This window comes from Salvelinus alpinus, chromosome 17 (assembly GCF_045679555.1).
Source record: "Salvelinus alpinus chromosome 17, SLU_Salpinus.1, whole genome shotgun sequence".
Classification (NCBI taxonomy): Eukaryota; Metazoa; Chordata; class Actinopteri; order Salmoniformes; family Salmonidae; genus Salvelinus; species Salvelinus alpinus.
Window position 1 is genome coordinate 1,438,480 of NC_092102.1, and position 24,335 is coordinate 1,462,814.

The 24,335-nt window shown below is 42.6% G+C and overlaps 1 protein-coding gene across 1 annotated transcript in view; it reads right to left on the reverse strand.

Annotated features, from left to right (window-relative positions):
- The window catches only part of LOC139541937 (SH3 and multiple ankyrin repeat domains protein 1-like), a 60,775-nt gene that overhangs the window by 30,842 nt on the left and 5,598 nt on the right, over window positions 1-24,335 (reverse strand). Inside the window, exon 2 of the mRNA XM_071346851.1 lies at window positions 8,533-9,095. Coding sequence (XP_071202952.1) covers window positions 8,533-9,033 — 501 coding nt within the window. The 5' untranslated portion in view covers window positions 9,034-9,095. The remainder of the gene's footprint in view (window positions 1-8,532; window positions 9,096-24,335) is intronic.

Genomic DNA, 24,335 nt, shown 5'->3' on the forward strand with positions numbered 1-24,335 from the left:
CACCTTCGATGGCATGTTGGAGAGGTGTGCTCTTTAGAGATGAATCTCGGTGATGGCAATATTATGAACAGAGTTCCCCATGGTGGCGGTGGGGTTATGGTATGGGCAGGTATAAGCTATGGACAATGAACACAATTGCATTTTATTGATGACCATTTGATTGCACAGAGATACTGTGATGCGATCCTGAGGCCCATTGTCGTGCCATCTGTATTCCTAGTCATGTGAAATCCATAGATTAGGGTCTAATGAATTTATTTAAATTGACAGATTTGCTATTTTTGTTCAGTGTCGTTAACAAGACTTCAGACACAAAAGACTCAACACTCGCTCTCTCATCTAAACCAATTATCTGCCTATGCCATAAGCCTAGACCTGCATTGCAGTCAATGAGAAATAGAGATTTTCTTTTTAAACTTCTTTGGAGGATAAAGAGCTTTCCCCCCCACACATGTCTGTGCTTGATACACTAGAGGCTTTCTGGTCACAATGGACAATGTCTTTGATGTTTTCATATGCGTCTGGTAGCACTTCTATACTATTTATTCCCAATGTCGTTTTTTTTCTTGGAATGACAATTCCTTTGCAATGTTTGCCTCGGAATGTCATGTGTGTATAGTAGTAGGGGGTTAGAGAGATACACACAGAGCTATTGTCCCATGCTTATGATCTGTAAATAAAATTGTACAGTTCAGCATAGTTCCTTGTCTCCCTCCTCTCCCCCTCTGCCTCTACATTTGATACTGTAGCCAACAGCATTGGCATGGCAACCAGTTCATTAGAGGAGCAAGGCACCCGTTGCCGTAGCAATGCCTTGGTGTTCCCTGGGAGGTAAACCATACGAGAGGGGTGGTGTGTGTGTGTGTGTGTGTGTGTGTGTGTGTGTGTGTGTGTGTGTGTGTGTGTGTGTGTGTGTGTGTGTGTGTGTGTGTGTGTGTGTGTGTGTGTGTGTGTGTGTGTGTGTGTGTGTCGGGCTAATGTAATATACAGTGCCTTCAGAAGTATTCACACCCCTTTACTTTTTCCACATTTTGTTGTGTTACAGCCTGAATTTAAAATGTATTAAATAGACATGTTGTGCCACTGATCTACACACAATACCCCATAATATCAAACTGGAATTTTATTTGTATAACATTTTTCAAATTAATAAACAATTAAAAGCTGAAATGTCTTGAGTCAATAACTATTCAACCCTTTTTCATGGCAAGCCTAAAGAAGTTCAGGAGTAAAAATGTGCTTAACAAATCACATAATAAGTTGCACGGACTCATTCCGTGTTCGTTAATAGTGGTTAACATGACTTTTGAATGACAACTCCATCTCTATACCCCATATGTACAATTATCTGTAAGATAGGGATCTTAGTAGTGAATTGAGTAGTGAATTTCAAGCACAGATTCAACCACAAAGACCAGAGAGGTTTTTTAATGGCTCGCAAAGAAGGGCACCGATTGGTATGTCTAAAAATAAAATAAGCAGACTCTGAATATCCGTTTGAGCATGGTGAAGTTATTAATTACACTTTAGATGGTATATCAATGCACCCAGTCATTACAGAGATACAGGTGTCCTTCCTAACTTAGCTGCCAGAGAGGAAGGAAACTGCTTAGAGATTTCACCATGAGGCCAATGGTGATTTTAAAACAGTTACAGAGTTCAATGGTTGTGATATGAGAAAACTGAGGATGGATCAACAATATTGTAGTTATCCCACAATACTAACCCAAATGACAGAGTGAAAAGAAGGAAGCCTGTACAGAATAAAATCATTCCAAAACATGCATCCTATTTGCAAAAAGGCACGTAAGTAATACTGCATAAAATGTGGCAATTTGTTTGACTTTTTGTCCAGAATACAAAGCGTCACGTTTGGGCCAATCCAAAACGTCACGGAGTACCACTTCATATTTTCAAGCATGGTGGTGGCTGCATCATGTTATGGGTATGCTTGTCATCAGCAAGGACTTGGGAGTTTTTTAGGATAAAAATAAATGGAATACAGCTATAAGCACAGGTAAAATCCTAGAGGAAAACCGAGTTCAGTTTGCTTTCCTACAGACACTGGGAGATGAATTCACCTTTCAGCAGGACAATAATGTAAAAAAACAAGTACAAATCTACGCTGGAGTTGCTTACCAAGACAACATTGAATGTTCATGAGTGGCCGAGTTACAGTTTTGACTTAAATCGGTATGAAAATCTATGGCAAGACTTGACAATGGCTGTCTAGCAATGATCAACAATCAACTTGACAGAGCTTGAATAATTTTCTAAAGATTAATGGGCAAATTGTCACGCACTGACCTTAGAGAGCCTTTTTATTTCTCTATTTGGTTAGGTCAGGGTGTGATTTGGGTGGGCATTCTAGTTTGTTTATTTCTTTGTTGGCCGGGTATGGTTCCCAATCAGAGGCAGCTGTCTATCGTTGTCTCTGATTGGAGATCATACTTAGGCAGCCCTCTTTCCCAACTTCAGTTGTGGGATCTTGTCTTTGTATAGTTGCTGTCTAGCGCTACAGATCTTTATGTTCGTTTGTATTTTGTTGTTTTTTGGTGTAATTTTAAATAAAAGTAAAATGCACACCTACCACGCTACACCTTGGTCTCCTTCTAACGACGGTCGTAACACAAATATTGTACAATACAGGTGTGCAAAGCTCTTAGAGACTTAACCAAAAAGAATCACAGCTGTAATCGTTGCCAAAGTTGCTTCTACAAAGTATTGACTCAGGGGTGTGAATAGTTATGTAACTTTCATATTTTTGCATTTAATTTGCAAAAGATTATAAAGAAATTTTTTCACTTTGTCATTATTAGGTATTGTGTGTAGATGGGTGAGACAAACATCTATATAATCCATTTTGAATGCAGGCTGTAACACAACAAAATATGGAATAAGTCAAGGCGTATGAATACTTTCTGAAAGGCACTGTATGTGTGACACTTCCTCCCGATCATTCTGTGGTTTCCTACAGGATTTTCTGGGGTGCTCTCAGCAGCTGTCCTCATTACATTGAACATAGCATTGTTCAGACATAAATTACTGATCAATGGACAGATGTATTTTGTGTGTGACCTGATCTCGATCCCCCTGTATTTGCCTCTCCCTTTCTAATATCCTGTGCTTCTCTCTCTCCCTCTCTCCTTCTCTCTCTCGCGCTTTTAGCATACAGTATGCACTACACTCCCTCATTCTCTCCATCCTCCTTTAATTTCAAACAATTATATTTATGTGAGGTACTGCAAGTGTTTGTTGGAGTGGGTAGTGGGCGGTCTAGGTACCCATTGGTGAAAGTGCTCTAAGATCAAGACACCAAATGTCCTCTTGGTGTTTACGCCTTTCACACTGCTGCTCACTGCTCACCAGTCCTCTCGAAACTCATTAAAACCGTATTAGATAATTAACAATTACTGTTATATTGAGGGCAGATTAGCTGACATGTAGAACAGTTGGGAATGTTCTGGGAATTGGAGTACAGAGAAGATTCACAACAGGGGAAGGGTTAGCATAGGGCACCCATTCTCTCCTGAAATGCCGCTATACAGACAGATTGGTTAGCCAATTCTCACCCACAATCTCACCTACCTACCAAGAAAGCATCTGAAAGGGCAAATCATTGCTAACTTTAGTGAGAAGTGAGAACTCTGTAATTTTGATCATAATGAATGGCTTTAGGCTGTCAATTACGTTGGATTTTTAAGTGAGTCAAGTCTCCATAGATTTTTTTTCTTCATGTATAGATAACTTACAGTCTCTTTAGAAAGTATTCACACCCTTTTACTTTTTCCACGTTTTATTGTTACAGCTTGAATTTAAGATTGATTAAATTGAGATGTTATGTCACTGATCTACACGAAATGCCCCATGGTGTCAAAGTGGAATTTTGTTAGTAGAAACATTTAGAAATGAATAAACAATTAAAAGCTGAAATGTCTTGAATCATTAAGTATTCAAACCCTTTTTCATGGCAAGCCTAAATAAGTTCAGGAGTAAAAATGTGCTTAACAAGTCACATAATAAGTTGGATGGACTCACTCTGTGCAATAATAGTGTTTAACATTATTTTTGAACGACTACCTCATCTCTGTACCCCACACATACAATTATTTGTAATGTCCCTCAGTTGAGCAGTGGATTTTCAAACACAGATTAAACCACAAAGACCAGGGAGTTATTCAAATGCTTCGCAAAGAAGGGCAACTATTGGTAGATGGGTAAACATTTTAAAAGCAGACATAGAATATTATTTTGAGCATGGTGAAGTTAATAATTACACTTTGGATGGTGTATCAATACACTCAGTCACTACAAAGAAACAGCCGTCTTTCCTAACTCAGTTGCCAGAGAGGAAGGAAACTGCTCAGGGATTTCACCATGATGCCAATGGTGATTCTAAAACAGTTACAGAGTTCAATGGTTGTGATAGGATATAACTGAGGATGGATCAATAACATTGTAGTTATTCCACAATACTAACCGAAATGACAGAGTGAAAAGACGGGAAGCCTGTTTGCAACAAGACACTTAAGTAACACTGAAAAAAATGTGGGAAAGAAATGCACTTTTTGTTCAGAATACAAAGCGTCATGTTTGGGGCAAATCCAACACAACACATCACTGAGTAGCACTTTTCATATTTTCCAGCATTGCAGTGGCTGCATCATGTTATGGGTATGCTTGTCTACGGCAAGGACTAGGGAGTTTTTTTGGGGGATAAAAAGAAACAGAATACAGCTATAAGCACAGGCAAATCCTAGAAGAAAACTTGGCTCAGTTTGTTCCCAACAGACACTGGAGCTGTGTTCGAATACCCACTACTAACATACTGTATACTACATACTTAATGAGTATATGCTCTGGCCTGCTCGCCTCCCTACCTCTGAGGAAGTACAGTTCCCGCTCAGCCCAGTCAAAACTGTTCGCTGCTCTGGCACCCCAATGGTGGAACAAACTCCCTCACGACGCCAGGTCAGCGGAGTCAATCACCACCTTCCGGAGACACCTGAAACCCCACCTCTTTAAGGAATACCTAGGATAGGATAAAGTAATCCTTCTAACCCCCCCCCCCCCTTAAAAGAGTTAGATACACTATTGTAAAGTGGTTGTTCCACTGGATATCATAAGGTGAATGCACCAATTTGTAAGTCGCTCTGGATAAGAGCGTCTGCTAAATTACTTAAATGTAAATGTAAATGTATGCTAAACTCAGCAAAAAAAGAGACAGGACCCTGTTTTTCAAAGATAACTCATAAAAATCCAAATAACTTCACAGATCCTCATTGTAAAGGGTTTAAACTCTGTTACCCATGCTTGTTCAATGAACCATAAACAATTAATGAACATGCACCTGTGGAACGATCGTTAAGACACTAACAGCTTACAGACGGTAGGCAATTAAGGTCACAGTTATGAAAACTTAGGACACTAAGAGGCCTTTCTACTGACTCTGAAAAGCACCAAAAGAAAGATGCCCAGTGTCCCTGCTCATCTGTGTGAACGTGCCTTAAGCATTCTGCAATGAGGCATGAGGACTGTAGATGTGGCCAGGGCAATAAATTGCAATGTCCGTACTGTGAGATGCCTAGGACAGCGCTACAGAGAGACAGGACTGACAGCTGATCGTCATCGCAGTGGCAGACCATGTGTAACAACACCTGCACAGGATCGGTACATCCGAAAACATCACACCTGAGGGACAGGTACAGGATGGCAACAACAACTGCCCGAGTTACACCAGGAACGCACAATCCCTCCATCAGTGCTCAGACTGTCCGCAATAGGCGGAGAGAGGCTGGACTGAGGGCTTGTAGGCCTGTTGTAAAGGCAGGTCCTCACCAGACATCACCGGCAACAACGTCGCCTATGGGCACAAACCCCCTGTAGTTGGACCAGACAGGGCCGGCAAGAAGTGCTCTTCACTGACGAGTCGCGGTTTTGTCTCACCAGGGGTGATGGTCGGATTCGTGTTTATAGTCGAAGGAATGAGCGTTACACCGAGGCCTGTACTCTGGAGCGGGATCGATTTGGAGATGGAGGGTCCGTCATGGTCTGGGGCGGTGTGTCACAGCATCATCGGACTGAGCTTGTTGTCATTGCAGGCAATCTCAACGCTGTGCGTTACAGGGAAGACATCCTCCTCCCTCATGTGGTACCCTTCCTGCAGGCTCATCCTGACATGACCCTCCAGTATGACAATGCCACCAGCCATACTACTCGTTCTGTGCGTGATTTCCTGAAAGACAGGAATGTCAGTGTTCTGCCATGGCCAGCGAAGAGCCCGGATCTCAATCCCATTGAGCACGTCTGGGACCTGTTGGATCGTAGGGTGAGGGCTAGGGCCATTCCCCCCAGAAATGTCCGGGAACTTGCAGGTGCCTTGGTGGAAGAGTGGGGTAACATCTCACAGCAAGAACTGGCAAATCTGGTGCAGTCCATGAGGAGGAGATGCACTGCGGTACTTAATGCAGCTGGTGGCTACACCAGATACTGACTGCTACTTTTGATTTTGATCCCCCCTTTGTTCAGGGACACATTATTCCATTTCTGTTAGTCACATGTCTGTGGAACTTGTTCAGTTTATGTCTCAGTTGTTGAATCTTGTTATGTTCATACAAATATTTACACATGTTAAGTTTGCTGAAGATAAATGCAGTTTACAGTAAGAGGACATTTCTTTTTTTGCTGAGTTTACATTCTGTATACTATTAGTTAATTTTAGTATACTGCAAACGAACGGTATCCTTTCAGTTGAGCGTACTAGTGCTTCGCCTGTCTACCAGAAGTTGATGCTGTTGCTGGCTTGTTAGCATAACAAATTATTAGCTAGACGCTTATGATTTCGGGTGTGTTCGTAAATCCAATCTGGAGTGCCAGAGTGCGCTCGTAAATCCAGAGCATTGTCAGATTGTCAGTTTGTAAATTCAGAGCGTTTCGCTCTTGGAGCGTTCAGAGCACATACTGGACACTCTGGCCGAGGAGTAGGGTTGATCAAAGCGCTCTGACTTCACAACGGCAGTCAAGCACCCAAGCTAACTGGTTAACTCGCAAGCTACTTCCAGACACAAGTAAGAAAACACCTCACTCTGACAATTTTACTCGCCCTGGCAGAGCTGGTTAGTCTGTTTTCATATTATCCAGAGCTTTGGTGACTGTAACTGTGCTGCTGGCAACAACTTAATAACGTTTTTTTGCTGACGTTTACTGACTCAGGCCATATTCAACGGGTGTTGAGCGTTCGTAAGTTATTCTGCGCTCTGACACTCAGATGAGAGTGCTCTGAAATCGGAGTAGATAGACAGAATTAACAATGTCCATTGAGAACGCACAAATAATCACTAATAAGTCAATAAACGTTGGGTAGTTAGTTAGATAGTATATAGTTAATATACTGGCAAGTTCGAGTGGCAAGTATCAGTAGCCAACTAATGTTAGCTAGCTAGCTAACATATTGGTACATACTGCTGTAATAATATGCTAGGCAGTTTGTAAGGATAGCGTAGCTAACAAATTGTCATCCAACATAACATGTAATGTAACCTATTTGAAAGTCATTACTTTATTACATTGCTCAACATTTTCTTAACATTTGTCACAATTAGTTAAAGCAATGAATTTGTATCCGCTCTCGTCAGACTTCAGCTGCATATTTTCCACCATTTTATTCAAATTTGATAATGTTGTGAAGCCATGCCCATTTTCTGAAGAATTGCATTATGTGCCCTTAAAGCACGTAAATAGTGTCCACTGCTTGTATACTTTGTATTGTGGAAAATGTTGTACGACATCCAGTAACTTTTGGCATACTAACTATATCCATACTATGACCAATAAATATACTACATCCTCAATTTACATCACAATAGTACAGTTAGTGCGGTTAGTATGAATATTCGAACACAGCTTGGGAGATTAATTTACCTTTCAGCAAGACAATAACCTAAATCACAAGGCCAAATCTACACTGGAGTTGCTAACCAAGAGGACATTGAATGTTCCTGAGTGGCCTGGTTACAGTTTTGACTTAAATCGGCTTGAAAATCTATGGCAAGGCTTGAAAACATCTGTCTAGCAATGATCAACCGTCAACTTGACAGAGCTTGAAGAATGTTTTAAAGAATATCGAGCCAATATTGTACAATCCAGGTGTGCACAGCTGTAATTGCCGCCAAAGGTGCTTCTACAAAGTATTAACTCAAATTAGAAATGTATGTATTTCATTATCAATACATTATTCACTTTGGAATTATGTTTTTTTTTTGTGTGTAGATGGGTGAGAAAAAAACATATTTAATCCATTTTGAATTCAGGTTATAACACAACAAAATGTGGAAGTCAAGAGGTATGAATACCTTCTGAAGGCACTGTATGTGACAGAGATGGTTGTTCTGAATTGAGTATGGTTCCCCTCAGGGTTTATCTCTGGCCTGGGCTTGGCTGTTACACTGAATGTATGTTATGATAGTAACGTAAGAAGTATATAATAGCAGCTTGACATACTCGTACTTAGCAGTACCGTGAACATGCACCTACTGTCTGTTTGATGTCAGGGATTCCAATCCGAAACACCATCATGGTTAGTCGAGTGTCCTCTATGGGCGCCACTGTGGTCATACTGCGCTCCATGTGAGCACGTCTTTTCTGGGTCTGAGTGGATGGGGCCGGGTGATACTGCTGCTGGTGCTGCTGCTTATGAGGGGCCTGATTGGACGTATAAGGGATGCCTCTATTTCCTGGATTGTCTGGCCTCAGTGTCCGGTCCCCTCTCTGCCTTCCAACTACAATGGCTGAGGGTTTACCTCCCTCCCCTTTACCTTCGTGTGATTGTCTGCCTCCCTTCATCTCAATCTCCTCGAGCCCTTCCATCCCTCCGTTCTCCTTCTCTCTACCATCCCCCTTTTTGTTATCTTGTCCCTGCTCCTCTTCCTCTTCCTCATCCTCCCCATCCTTGTCGTCCTCCCCAGGATAATAGTGTTTGTTATTTCCCAGCATCCTTTGCTGTGCAGGGTCACTGCAGAGAGGGCCGGGTGACATTGCTATTGTTGCAACGTGACATGGTTGTCCCGTGCGACATCGTTTTCACCCCCAAAAACATGCTGTGGAGGAGAGAGGGAGAGAAAGGGGTTAACTAAATAGATAATTAACACATTGACTGATAACATTGAAATCAACACATTTCTCAAACTGTGAGAAAATAAGTCAAAAATATAAAAAATATTTAGCATTTGGCATGAACAGTAGCGTAGCTATATGAACAGTAGCATGGCCATAATAACAGTAGCATAGCCATATGAACAGTAGTGTAGCCATATGCAATAGAAGTAATAACTTATTGGTGACATTGGTTTCTCACATAGGCTATGAGTGCTGGTACACATCTTCCATTTGCTGCCGGAAATATATGGAATAGGGCTGATGAAAGACGGCCTATATGTAAACTCTATGAATATTTGCAAGTTCAATGCACGGAGAGAGGACATGCCGTTTACTATCTCAAATGGTCAAGAGCATTGAGCACCATTGTTAAAGTAGCACTGTTTTCTCTGGTAAAACACAATGATAACAGCAAGACTTGCACAATTTAATATGGCTTCCCTTTCATGAGCATTTGACTGAGAAATGCTTTGTTCTGGTTTTGTTCTGGTTTCCTCCATATGCTTTGTTCTGGTTTCTCTACGTGGCATAGTCTGGCTACAGGGCCTGACATCATGCAGAGTTAGATCATGTCCAAAAACTGTCTGAATGATGGTGGATGACGTTAGGATTCCCCACTGCCCCATTGGCAGTTTCATGTTTGGAATTGGTTAGTGTTTTTGGAGCGTCTTCACATTTCTAAAAATGTATAAAACAAAAAAATTATGAAAATGAAGGCGGTGAAACCTACATAGATGTGAATTTGTAGATTCAGACCGACAGACGGAGCTCAATAAAACATCACGAGACCACAGGGTTAGTATTCGTTTTAGACTCTAGTAGCAGGCACAACAAGGATAGACGGCCTGCTTCTGGAAAGACACAGGATTTTGAAAGAATTACAGACATGACAAAAGTGCAGACACATCACTCACATAGGGAAAATGGCAAGCATAATGGATGAATAGGGTAAATAGGGTCTAGGGTTTGTGTGTCAGCACCATTGAATGACAGTTGCTGGAAGAATGTTTGACGCATGCAAATCAATAAGGTCTGCTCATGTCTCAGAGCCCAAACGGGAAGCACGCCCATTGAACAGTTGTGGTGTAAAGTAAGCAAGTGAAAAATATGATTGAGCATGTGGGGAAAGTGATTCCCAAGGAGCCAGTAAGTGACAAGGATGGCCACTTCACCGTGAGCAACAGAGGAAGTCAGAGGAAGTGAGGCTGGCATGCCATGGAGATGAGCGGCCGGCTGGAGAATGGTAGGGTAAGAAGGAAATGTGTCACAAACCACTTCAGTAAGCACACATACTGTGCATTCGGGAGGTGGTAAGACCCCTTGACTTTTTCCACATTTTGTTACGTTACAGCCTTACTCTAAAATGGATACATTTAAAAAACAAAATTATCCTCATGAATCTTCACACAATACCCCATAATGACAAAGCAAAGACAGGATGAGAAATTTTTGCACATTTATTATTTAAAATAATCACATAATATCACATATACCTAAGTATCCAGACCCTTTACTCAGTACTTTGTTGAAGCACTTTTGGCAGCGATTACAGCCTTCAGTCTTCTTGGGTATGCCGCTACAAGCTTGGTACACCTGTATATCGGAGTTTCTCCCATTCTTCTCTGCAGATCCTCTCAACCTCTGTCAGGTTGGATGGGGAGCGTCGCTCACAGCTATTTTCAGGTCTTTCCAGAGATGTTGAATCGTGTTCTGGCTCTGTCTGGGCCACTCAAGGACATTCAGAGACTTGTCCCGAAGCCACTCCTGTGATGTCTTTATTTGGTACTTAGGGTCGTTTGTCCTGTTAGAAGGTGAACCTTTGCTCCAGTCTGAGGTCCTGAGCGCTCTGGAGCAGGTTTTCATCAAGGACCTCTATGTACTTTGCTACGTACATCTTTCCCTCGATCCTGACTAGTCTCCCAGTCCCTGCCACTGAAAAACATCCCCACAGCATGATGCTGCCACCGCCATGCTTCACCGTAGGGATGGTGCCAGTTTTCCTCCAGACATGACGCTTGGCATTCAGGACAAAGAGTTCAATCTTCGTTTCATCATGGTCTGAGAGTCATTTAGGTGCCCTTTTGGCAAACTCCCAGCAGGCTATAATGTGCTTTTTACTGAAGAGTGGCTTCCATCTGGCCACTCTACCATAAAGGCCTGATTGGTGGAGTACTGCAGAGATGGTTGTCCTTCTGGAAGTTTGTCCCATCTCCACAGAGGAACTTTGGAGATCTGTCAAAGTGACCATCGGGTTCTTGGTCACCTCCCTGACCAAGGCCCTTCCACCCCGATTGCTCTGGTTGGCATGGCGGCCAGCTCTAGGAAGTGTATGGGTGGTTCCAAACTTCTTCCATTTAAGAATGATGGAGGCCACTGTGTTCTTGGGGACCTTCAGTGCTGCAGAAATGTTTTGATACTCTTCCCCAGATCTGTAACTCGACACAAACCTGTCTCAGAGCTCTACGGACATTTCCTTTGACCCCATAGCTTGGTTTTTGCTCTGACATGCACTGTCAACTGTGGGACCTTATATAGACTGTTGTGTGCGTTTCCAAATCATGTCGAATTTTCCACAGGTGGACTCAGGTGGAATCAAGTTGTAGAAACATCTCAAGGATGATCAATGGAAACAAGATGCACCAGAGTTAAACATTTCGAATCTCATAGCAAAGGGTCTGAATACTTATGTAAAAAAGTATTTATCTTTGTAATTTTTTTATAAAAATTTGCAAACATTTCTAAAAGCCTGTTTTTGCTTTGTTATTATGGGGTATTGTGTGTAGATTGATGAGGAAAATAAATAATTCAATCAATTTTAGAATAAGGCTGTAAAGTAACAAAATGTGGAAAAAGTCAAGGGATCTGAATACTTTCCGAATGCACTGAACAAAAATATAAACGCAACATGTAAGGTATTGGTCCCCATGTTTCACGAGCTGAAATAAAAGATCCCAGAAATTTTTGATAATCACAAAAAGCTTATTTCTCTCAAACTTTGTGCACAAATTTGTTTACATCCCTGTTATTAAGCATTTCTCCTTTGCCAAGGTAATCCATCCACCTGACAGGTGTGGCTTTTCAAGAAGCTGATTAAACAGCATGATCCTTGCACAGGTGCACCTTGTGTAGGGACAATAAAAGGCCACTCTAAAATGTGCAGTTTTTTCACACAACACAATGCCACAGATGTGTCAAGTTTTGAGGGAGCATATATTTGGCATGCTGACTGCAGGAATGTCCACCAGAGCTGTAGCCAGAAAATGTAATGTTGATTTCTCTACCATAAGCCGCCTCCAATGTTGTTTTAGAGAATTTGGCAGTCACAACCACAGACCACGTGTAACCTCGCAAGCCCAGGACCTCCACATCCGGCTTCTTCACCTGCGGGATCGTCTGAGACCAGCCACCCAGACAGCTGATGAAACTGTGGGTTTGCACAACCAAATAATTTCTGCACAAACTGTCAGAAACCATCTCAGAGAAGCTCATCTGGGTGCTCGTCGTCCTCACCAGGGTCTTGCCCTGACTGCAGTTCGGCGTCGTAACCGACTTCAAGGGGCAAATGCTCACTTTTGATGGACACTGGCACGCTGGAGAAGTGTGCTCTTCACGGATTAATCCTGGTTTCAGCTGGCAGATGGCAGACAGCATGTATGGTGTAGTGTGGGCGAGTCAACATTGTGAACAGAGTTCCCCATGGTGGCGGTGGGCAGGCATAAGCTATGGACAACAAAAACAATTGGATTTTATCGATGGCAAATTTAATGCACAGAGATTGGGTGATGAGAACCCGAGGCCCATTATTGTGCCATTCATCCGCCGCCATCACCTCATGATTCAGCATGATAATGCAGTGCCCCATGTTGCAAAGATCTGTACACAATCCCTGGAAGATGAAAATGTCCCAGTTCTTCTATGGCCTGTATACTTACCAGACATGTCACCCATTGAGCATGTTTGGGATGCTCTGGATCGACATGTACGACAGTGTGTTTTCCGGTTCCCGCCAATATCCAGCAATTTCACACAGCCATTGAAGAGGAGTGGTACAACATTCCACAGGCCAGAATCAACAGCCTGATCAACTCTATGCGAAAGAGATGTGTTGCGCTGCATGAGGCAAATGGTCACACCAGATACTGACTGGTTTTCTTAAGGTATCTGTGACCTACGTATGCTTATCTGTATTCCCAGTCATGTGAAATCCATAGATTAAGGTTTGATTTGATTTCCTTATATCAAATGTAACTCAGTAAAATCATTGAAATTGTTGCGTTTATATTTTTGTTCAGTGTACATTAGAGAGGGGGGCTCAATGAAAAACATTGCAAGGGCCATAGTACGTGCACTAAATCAAATAAAGAATCTATCAAATACAGTGGGTCACCACCCCCTTTCAAAATATTCACCTTTTCTGGCTTTATTTACACACAGTAACCCACAATATCCAAGTGGGGGGAAAAATGGGAAAAAAATCTGAAAATGTATTAAAATTATAACTGTAAAATACCCTATTTGGATAAGTGAACAACGCCCCTTAGAATTGCAATTGCAAACTTGCTGAGGTATAACCAACCACTTTCCAGATTACACAACAAGCTAATTGGCTTCCATCTGTGATCCATTGTCGTGACTTTGATTAGTTCAGAATGAAAGCAGTTGTTCATAGAGGAGTCTTCTGCTTGGTAGTGCAATTCAAAGCAAAGAATCCACTACGGGCGGAAAGGTACTTTCAAAAGATCTACAGTACGAGATAAAGTTGTGGAAAGGCAAAAGTCAGGGGATGGCTATAAAAAGATTTCAAAGCCTTTGTCTATCCATAGGAGCACAGTTAAGACCATTATTAATTAGTGGAAGGCGTATCGCACCACCCAGACCCTACATATATCAGGCCGTCCCTCCAAACTGGATGACCGGGCAAGGAGGAGACTGATCAGAGGCTACCAAGAAGCCAAGTGACTTTGAAGGAGCTTCAGGCCTTTAGGCGAAGACTGGTCAATGTGTGCATGTGACCACAATATCACAAGCGCTCCACAAATCTGACCTCTATGGGAGGGTGGCAAGAAAAAAACACTCCTCAAAAAAAGCCACATCAAGTCTTGTTTGACCTTTGCCAAAAAGCACATTGTAGATTCCGAGGCCGAGTGGCAAAAGGTGCTGTGGTCAAAATTGAACTTTTTGGCCTGAACACAAAACCACATGTCTAGCGACAATCCAATACATCTTTCCACCCAAAGAACACCATGCCTACAGTAAAGCACGGCGGTGGCAGCATCCTGTTGTGGGGGTGTTTCTCTTCAGCAGGGACTGGAGCACTTGTCAGGATAGAAGGGAAAATGGCCACTGCAAAATACTGACAGATTCTTGTAGAGAACCTGCAACTCTCTGCCAGGAAGTTGAAAATGGGAAGATGGTTCACGTTTCAACTTGACAATGACCCAAAAGCACACCGCCAAAGCAACCGCACAGAGGCTGAAGGACGAGAAGGTGAATGTCCTTGAGTGGCCTAGTCAGAGCCCCGAACTAAATCCCATAGAGAATCTGTTGAATGACTTGAAGAGTGCAGTCCATGAGCGGTCACCATGCAATTTGAGCTTGAACAATTCTGCAAGGAAGAATGGGCAAATATTGCACAGTCTAGGTGTGCAAAGGTAGTAGACGCGTTTTCAAAGAGACTCGTGGCTGTAATTCAAGCAAAAGTGTTACCACCAAGAATTAACTCTGGGGGGTGTTCACTTATCCAAATAGGTTATTTTACTGTTTTAATTGTAATTCATTTTCAGAGTTAAAAAAAAAATATATATATATTTGGATATTGTGGGTTACTATGTGTAAATAAAGCTGGAAAATAAATGATTTGATGTGCTTTCATTTCAGGCTGTAAGGCAACAAAATGTGAACATTTTGAAAGGGGGTGGTGACTTTCTATACCCACTGTATGTATACTGACCAAAAATATAAACGCAACATGCAACAACTTCAACGGTATACCTGAGTTACAGTTCATATAAGGAAATCAGTAATTTGAAATAAATAAATTAGGCCCTAATCTATGGATTTCACATGACTGGGCAGCGTCACAGCCATGGGTGGGCATTGGAGGGCATAGGCCCACCCAGTGGGGAGCCAGGCCCAGCCAATCAGAATGAGTTTTCCCCACAAAATGACTTAATGACAGACAGAAATACTCTTCAGTTTCATCAGTTGTCCGGGTGGCTGGTCTTAAACGATCCCGCAGATGAAGCAGCCGGATGTGGAGGTCCTTCGCTGGCGTGGTTACATGTGGTCTGCGGATGTCAGGCCGGTTGGACGTACTGCCAAATTTTCTATAACGAAGTAACGGCTTATGGTAGAGAAATGAACATTCAATTATCTGGCTACAGCTCTGGTGGACATTCCTGCAGTCAGCATGCCAATTGCCCGCTCCCTCAAAACTTGACACATCTGTGGCATTATGTTGTGTGCCAAAACTGCACATTTTTTAGTGGCCTTTTATTGTCCCCATCACAAGGTGCACCTGTGTAATGATCATGCTTTTTAATATGGATGGATTATCTTGGCAAACGACAAATGCTCAGGGATGGACAGTAAACAAGTTTGTGCACAACATTTGAGAGAAATAAGCTTTTTGCTTTTTGTGTGTATGGAAAAGTTCTAGGATCTTTTATTTCAGCTCATGAAACATGGGTTTAACACAGGTTGTGTTTATATTTTTGTATAATTCATCAACTATTCAAAAATGTTGAATAAAAGTGTACACTCCAGGCAAATAACCTGTACCAGTAGCTTAGAAATGCAGGAAACTACCTATGAAATGAACCAAAAGAAGCCAACCCAAACTAACTCTCATGCAATATCAAGCTACCGTTCATCATAAACTCTAGTTGTTGTTGGTGGCATTAGATCCGCCATTCCCGAACCAAGCCTCGTATTAACGGCGATGGCTTCTATAATTCGCACCTTGCTAAACCGCAGCATGTTAGCCTAACGCTTACAAGGCTTTAGGAGGTTAAAACCATCATACAATTAACCAGGGTGGATGGAGAGAGGCTGATTTATGTACATTGTCTCATTAAATATTTAAGAACCTGGGAGTCTGCACTGGAAGAGATAAGAGAAGAAGGACAGGCAGAGGGTAGACAGGCCAATGGAGCGTCAAAGAACGAACTAATTGGGGAGAGAAAGCACAGGGGGGATACATGAGAGAGAAAGAGAAAGAGTGAGATGTATTTAGCATAAAGCAGAGTAATCAGATAAAGGGAGAAAGAGAGAGAGAACAATTGGGGGGATTGGAAAGGTGTCGAAAGAGAGTTGAAGAGCCCTGGGAGGAAAAGTAGGATATAAGAGTGATTGGATGAGGAGGGGGTGAGAGAAAGAACTGGTTGGCAACCAAGGAGTGTAAGAGTTGGTACGGAAAATAGGCCTACATCACAAGTTTGAGGCACATTTAGGTACCACAGTAGGTACTGAAGCCTCATGAACCTCCCAATACAAGGATAAAGCTCCCTTCTGATTTAAAAAACTGACAACATCACACTTGTTGGCTTGCTCTGCATGACTAATAGTACGTGGAGGGCCCCAATGGATTGAAAACAGTGAGAGCTTAGCACCATCTGAAGACTGTGTTTTTGAAAGACAGACACTGAAGTTGGGGAGAGGAAAAGCTGAATGATCTGAAAATTAGGGCCTACAGGTCTGAACTCAGATCAGCACCAGAAACCCCGGTGGAAACCTGGAGAAAGGGCATGGGGCCCAAACAGGGTATTTGACAGTGATATGGGGAACAGAACATATGGGTTCACTGAGGTGTGTAGAAGCCAAGAGGAGAGAGAAGGAGTTGAAAATAAGAGGAGGATCAGAGGAGGATTAATCATGATAACGAGGACAGAGATAAATTGCCCTCTTTCAGTGCCCAGGAAGCAAAGATGGATGGATGGATAGATTTCGAGAAAGGTTTAATGATATCTTTTTCTTCCATCTTTCTTTTCCTCTTTGCGTTGGAAGATAGGATCTAGATCTCATCACTTGCAACAAAGTCACCATGACATTGGACTGGCATTGACATCTGACCCCCTCAGTAGCTGTGTAAAGAAATCATACAATACATGATAAATAAAACAAATATTGAAAGATAGTTTAACATTGCCTTACAAGTCAACACCAGAACACACCAGAACTACATGCTATATCATGCACATGTGTACTGTCAGACATTACATCTTACACCTGTTAGCAACACTCCTCTCTTCAAGACAGATGGTCGATCAGTAACTGGCATGTCACATTTGAGTTAAGTCTAAGTCTAGATCTAGGGTTTTCTCCTTTTTTTGGGTCGATCTCAAGGGAATGGTCATAAATACGGCCCGCAGCGCAGAGCATTTTTTATGCCTTAAAGACGCGTTCCACTCTCTCTCACACTCGCGCTCTCTCTCTCTCTCTCTCTCTCTCTCTCTCTCCTCTCCCTCACTCTCTCTCTATGTAGGACAGAGCGTGAGTATAGATATATTTTCAGTGTATTGGTCCCCAGAAACTAGAATTGGAGAGTATCCAAGGAACAGATTGTCCCACTTTTGAGTCCTACGAAAGTAGAGCGGCCAAGTTCTGTCCTCCATATCCCTCTCTTTCACTAGGTCTCCATCCTTCAACCTCTTTCACTCTGATTGTCCCCTCTACTTAAGCATGAGACATTTAGGAATGTGCCGTAGGTCTATTACAACATCAGAGAGACTGACAGAATTAACACTTCTAATGAGAAAGGGGGCTTTGATAAGTTATATGGGAGGTACCTACGAGTGGATCATTGGCCATCGAAGTGGGGAGTGGTCAGAGAAGATGGGGAGGAGGAGCTAAACTTCAGTAGATCATTTCTAAAGTGCGGTACTCAATACAGGAAGACCGCAAACACTCAGGGAAGTCAATTTTAACTCCTTGAGGGCCATGTTGTATGCTAGCTATGTTTCTGACTTCTGGTAAACCAAGGAAGCACTTGATGCAAAAATTATATTATTGTCGAGATGTGAGACAGTCAACCATCTAAAATGTATCCATTTTCATGTTTTGCAGGTAAATACAATTAAATATTGGTCACAAATACATTTCTGCTGCCTTAATTCATTTTCAAATGAGATAAGAACACATAATAAGAGTATAATTCACCATCCTCTACCATGATTGGCTTACCGTCATCTCACAGGGAAATTAATCGATCGCCTCTCCAAAACAATTGCGTTTCATTAATCAAACAGAATGTTAGATGACAATCATACTGTTACTCAAACAGACATCCTATCATTAATTAAGTGCTTGATTAAAATAATTATCCCGAGCCTACACTCCTCGGTAAACAATTCCCAACTCTTTGATCTACTCTGAAGCCTCCCCATCCTCCAACTCCACTTCACCAAGGGCCATCCTTTTCTGGAAACATCTAGCTATCCTCAAAGGTTAGAGATAGGCTGACAAGGTTTCAAATACAGATAGCTCGGAATCACACTCACAGACAGACTCGTCTGTTCTGAGTGTAGCTAGAAAGCAGCTAAGGTGTCAGACCACTTAATCTGGCTGGCACTAGTCTGGTGCAGATCAAAAGCGGAGCTCTCTCTTTCCCCACCAGACTGGGTATAAATGGGTCAGGTGGAATGTGTGTTGAGTGCCTCGCCTGCCTGGGCTAGGCTATACTTGGTGGGGAGGGTGGGTAGCCTACTGTGCAGGGCACATTTTAGCTGTAATGTCCCCAGTGATATTGTTGAAAGCTCCTTTTCGACCAAAATGTTGTTCTTGAGTTTTCCAGCTGATGACTTTGTTACATTTATAATTACAACTTTTAAATAAAATGCATAGCACAAATCTTTCTAGTAATATTGTGCAGACTGCAGACGCTGTATGTGATCTTATAACAAACCAACGCCGTCATCAAATGTTCCATCAAGAAATTAGATGAACGAATCAATCTCTGGGGCTTTCCATTTGGAAAAATCCATTATTTTCCAATGAAAAACTTTTGTTGGGTGGGGTGGTAGTATATACAGTATATACACATGGCTGGCACGCTTTGACAGAGTGCATTAAAATGCCATGAAAGAGCATTTGAACATCAAAGGGATCTCTGCTGCAGTATTCCTACTGTTTCACATCCACAGCGGAAACACAGCAACACAGAGGGGCAGTGGAAATATATCTTTCCTCTACACAACAGTTCATCCCAGTGTACCCATTATCGCGTGTATATTCCAAGGGCACGTTTTACTCTTCAGACATCATCGCATATTTTTCACTAAAAATCCGAGGCCTAAAGCCCTAGAAAAGCAGGCAACGGACAATGGCAGCATGAAAAAAAACTCAGGTTGAGAGAAAGGAAAGAAAATAACCCTTATCCGGTTCGTTTTGATTATGGATCATCATGGCCAAGTATTCCATGAATCTGAGTGACAGACTCACTTAAATACACCACATGACAAAAAGCATGTGGACACCTGCTCGTCGAACATCTCCTTCCAAAATCATGGGCATTAATATGGAGCTGGTCCCCTGTTTGCTGCTATAACAGCCTCCACTCTTCTGGGAAGGCTTTCCACTGTTGGAACATTGTTGTGGGGACTTGTTTCCATTCAGCCACAAGAGCATTAGGGAGGTCGGGCACTGATGTTGAGCGATTAGGCCTGACTCGCAGTCAGTCAGGCCTGACTTGCAGATGAGGTTGAGGTCAGGGCTCCGTACAGGCCAGTCAAGTTCTTCCACACCGATCTCGACAAACCATTCCTGTATGGACCTCGCTTTGAGCATGGGGGCATTGTCATGCTGAAACAGGAAAGGGCCTTCCCCAAACTGTTGCCACAAAGTTGGAAGCACAGAATCATCCAGAATGTCACTGTATGTTGTAGCGTTAAGATTTCCCTTCACTGGAACTAAGGGGCATAGCCAGAACCATGAAAAACAGCCCCAGACCATTATTCCTCCTCCACCAAACTTTACAGCTGGCACTATGCATTTGGGCAGGTAGCGTTCTCCTGGCTTCCGCCAAACCCAGATTCTTCCATCGGACTGCCAGATGGTGAAGCGTGATTCATCACTCCAGAGAAGGCCTTTCCATTACCCCAGAGTCCAATGGCGGCAAGCTTTACACCCCTACAGCTGACGCTGGGAATCGCATTGTGATCTTGTGTGTTGTGTGCGGCTGCTCGGCCATGGAAACCCATTTCATGAAGCTCCCAACAAACAGTTATTGTGCTGGTGTTGCTTCCAGAGGCAGTTTGGAACTCGGCAGTGAGTGTTTCAACTGAGAACAGTTGATTCTTTACACGCTACGCGATTCGTCACTCAGCGTTCCCGTTCTGTGAGCTTGTGTACTTGTACTGCTTCGCGGCTGAGATGTTGTTGCTCCTAGACATTTCCACATCACTATAACAGCACTTAGAATTGACCGGTGCAGTTTTAGCAGGCAGAAATTTGACGAAGTGACTTGTTGGAAAGATGGCGTTCTATGACAGTGCCACGTTGAATGTCACTGAGGTCTTCAATAAGGCCATTCTACAGTACTACCAATGTGTGTCTATGGAGGTTGCATGGCTGTGTGCTTGGTTTTATACACTTGTAAGCAACGGGTGTGGCTGAAATTGCAGAAACCACTAATTTGAAGGGGTGTCCAAATACTTTTGTGTATATAGTGTACAGTTGTTGTCAGAAGTTTACATACACTTAGGTTGGAGTCATTAAAACTAGTTTTTCACTCCACAAATGTCTTGTTAACAAACTATAGTTTTGGCAAGTCGGTTAGGACGTCTACTTTGTGCATGACACAAGTAATTTTTCCAACAATTGTTTACAGACAGATTATTTCACTTGTAATTCACTGTATCACAATTCCAGTGGGTCAGAAGTTTACATACACTAAGTTGACTGTGCCTTTAAACAGCTTGAAAAATTCCAGAAAAGTATGTCCTGGCTTTAGAAGCTTCTGATAGGCTAGTTGACATAATTTGAGTCAATTGGAGGTGTACCTGTGGATGTATTTCAATGTCTACCTTCAAACTCAGTGCCTCTTGCTTGACATCATGGGAAAATCAAAAGAAATAAGCCAAGAACTCAGAAAATAGATTGTAGACCTCCACAAGTCTGGTTCATCCTTGGGAGCAATTTCCAAACACCTGAAGGTACCACGTTCATTTGTACAAACAATAGAACGCAAGTATAAACACCATGGGACCACCCAGCCGTCATCCCGCTCAGGAAGGAGACGCGTTCTGTTCCCTAGAGATGAACGTACTTTGGTGCGAAAGTGCAAATCAATCCCAGAACAACAGCAAAGGACCTTGTGAAGATGCTGGAGGAAACGGGTACAAAATGATCTATATCCACAGTAAAACGAGTCCTATATCGACATAACCTGAAAGGCCGCTCAGCAAGGAAGAAGCCACTGCTCCAAAACCGCCATAAAAAAAGCCAGACTACGGTTTGCAACTGCACATGGGGACAAAGATTGTACTTTTTGGAGAAATGTCCTCTGGTCTGGTGAAACAAATATAGAACTGTTTGGCCATAATGACAATCTTTATGTTTGGAGGAAAAAGGGGGAGGCTTGCAAGCCGAAGAACACCATCCCAACTGTGAAGCACGGAGGGGGCAGCATCATGTTGTGGGGGTGCTTTGCTGCAGGAGGGACTGGTAAACTTCACAAAATAGATGGCATCATGAGGTAGGAAAATTATGTGGATATATTGAAGCAACATCTCAAGACATCAGTCAGGAAGTTAAAGCTTGGTCGCAAATGGGTCTTCCAAATGGATAATGACCCCAAGCATACTTCCAAAATTGTGGCAAAATGGCTTAAGGACAACAAAGTCAAGGTATTGGAGTGGCCATCACAAAGCCCTGACCTCAATCCTATAGAAAATGTGTGGGCAGAACTGAAAAAGCTTGTGCGAGCAAGGAGGCCTACCAACCTGACTCAGTTACACCCGCTTTGTCAGTAGGAATGGGCCAAAATTCACCCAACTTATTGTGGGAAGCTTGTGGAAGGCTACCCGAAACGTTTGACCCAAGTTAAACAATTTAAAGGCAAAGCTACCAAATACGAATTGAGTGTATGTAAACTTCTGACCCACTAGGAATGTGATGAAAGAAATAAAAGCTGAAATAAATCATTATTTCTACTATTATTCTGACATTTCACATTCTTAAAATAAAGTGGTGATCCTAACTGACCTAAGACAGGGAATTTTTACTAGGATTAAATGTCAGAAATTTTGAAAAACTGTATACACCTTAGCCAAATACAGTGGGGAGAACAAGTATTTGATACACTGCCGATTTTGCAGGTTTTCCTACTTACAAAGCATGTAGAGGTCTGTCATTTTTATCATAGGTACACTTCAACTGTGAGAGACGGAATCTAAAACAAAAATCCAGAAAATCACATTGTATGATTTTTAAGTAATTAATTTGCATTTTATTGCATGACATAAGTATTTGATCACCTACCAACCAGTAAGAATTCCGGCTCTCACAGACCTGTTAGTTTTTCTTTAAGAAGCCCTCCTGTTCTCCACTCATTACCTGTATTAACTGCACCTGTTTGAACTCGTTACCTGTATAAAAGACACCTGTCCACACACTCAATCAAACAGACTCCAACCTCTCCACAATGGCCAAGACCAGAGAGCTGTGTAAGGACATCAGGGATAAATTGTAGACCTGTACAAGGCTGGGATGGGCTACAGGACAATAGCCAAGCAGCTTGGTGAGAAGGCAACAACTGTTGGCACAATTATTAGAAAATGGAAGAAGTTCAAGATGACGGTCAATCACCCTCGGTCTGGGGCTCCATGCAAGATCTCACCTCGTGGGGCATCAATGATCATGAGGAATGTGAGGGATCAGCCCAGAACTACACGGCAGGACCTGGTCAATGACCTGAAGAGAGCTGGGACCACAGTCTCAAAGAAAACCATTAGTAACACACTACGCCGTCATGGATTAAAATCCTGCAGCGCACGCAAGGTCCCCCTGCTCAAGCCAGCACATGTCCAGGCCCGTCTGAAGTTTGCCAATGACCATCTGGATGATCCAGAGGAGGAATGGGAGAAGGTCATGTGGTCTGATGAGACAAAAATAGAGCTTTTTGCTCTAAACTCCACTCGCCGTGTTTGGAGGAATAGAAGGATGAGTACAACCCCAAGAACACCATCCCAACCGTGAAGCATGGAGGTGGAAACATCATTCTTTGGGGATGCTTTTCTGCAAAGGGGACAGGACGACTGCACCGTATTGAAGGGAGGATGGATGGGGCCATGTATCGCGAGATCTTGACCAACAACCTCCTTCCCTCAGTAAGACCATTGAAGATGGGTCGTGGCTGGGTCTTCCAGCATGACAACGACCCGAAACACACAGCCAGGGCAACTAAGGAGTGGCTCCGTAAGAAGCATCTCAAGGTCCTGGAGTGGCCTAGCCAGTCTCCAGACCTGAACCCAATAGAAAATCTTTGGAGGGAGCCGAAAGTCCGTATTGCCCAGCGACAGCCCCGAAACCTGAAGGATCTGGAGAAGGTCTGTATGGAGGAGTGGGCCAAAATCCCTGCTGCAGTGTGTGCAAACCTGGTCAAGAACTACAGGAAACGTATGATCTCTGTAATTGCAAACTAAGGTTTCTGTACCAAATATTCAGTTCTGCTTTTCTGATGTATCAAATACTTATGTCATGCAATAAAATGCAAATTAATTAATAAAAAATCATACAATGTGATTTTCTGGATTTTTGTTTTAGATTCCTTCTCTCACAGTTGAAGTGTACCTATGATAAAAATTACAGACCTCTACATGCTTTGTAAGTAGGAAAACCTGCAAAATTGTCAGTGTATCAAATACTTGTTCTCCCCACTGTATATTTGTGTATGTAAACTTCCGACTTCAACTGTATGTAGCCCCTGCCTGTTAGTACAAAGGGTTCTGTACGCATTGTTGAGGAACTGAGGCATACAAGATCCTAATAAATGTTGTCAGATATAGCTTAAAACAGGGGGATTATGATGATGCCAGAGAGAGGAAGTGTACGAGACGTGACTGTCGGCTCTTGTTAACGTTTGTTCTGTAACTCACTAATGTAACACAATTACAGGAAAGCAGGCCACTCCCCCCCAAAATTATCACCTTTTTTATATGAAATGTTTTCAGTGTAATGTCGATTAT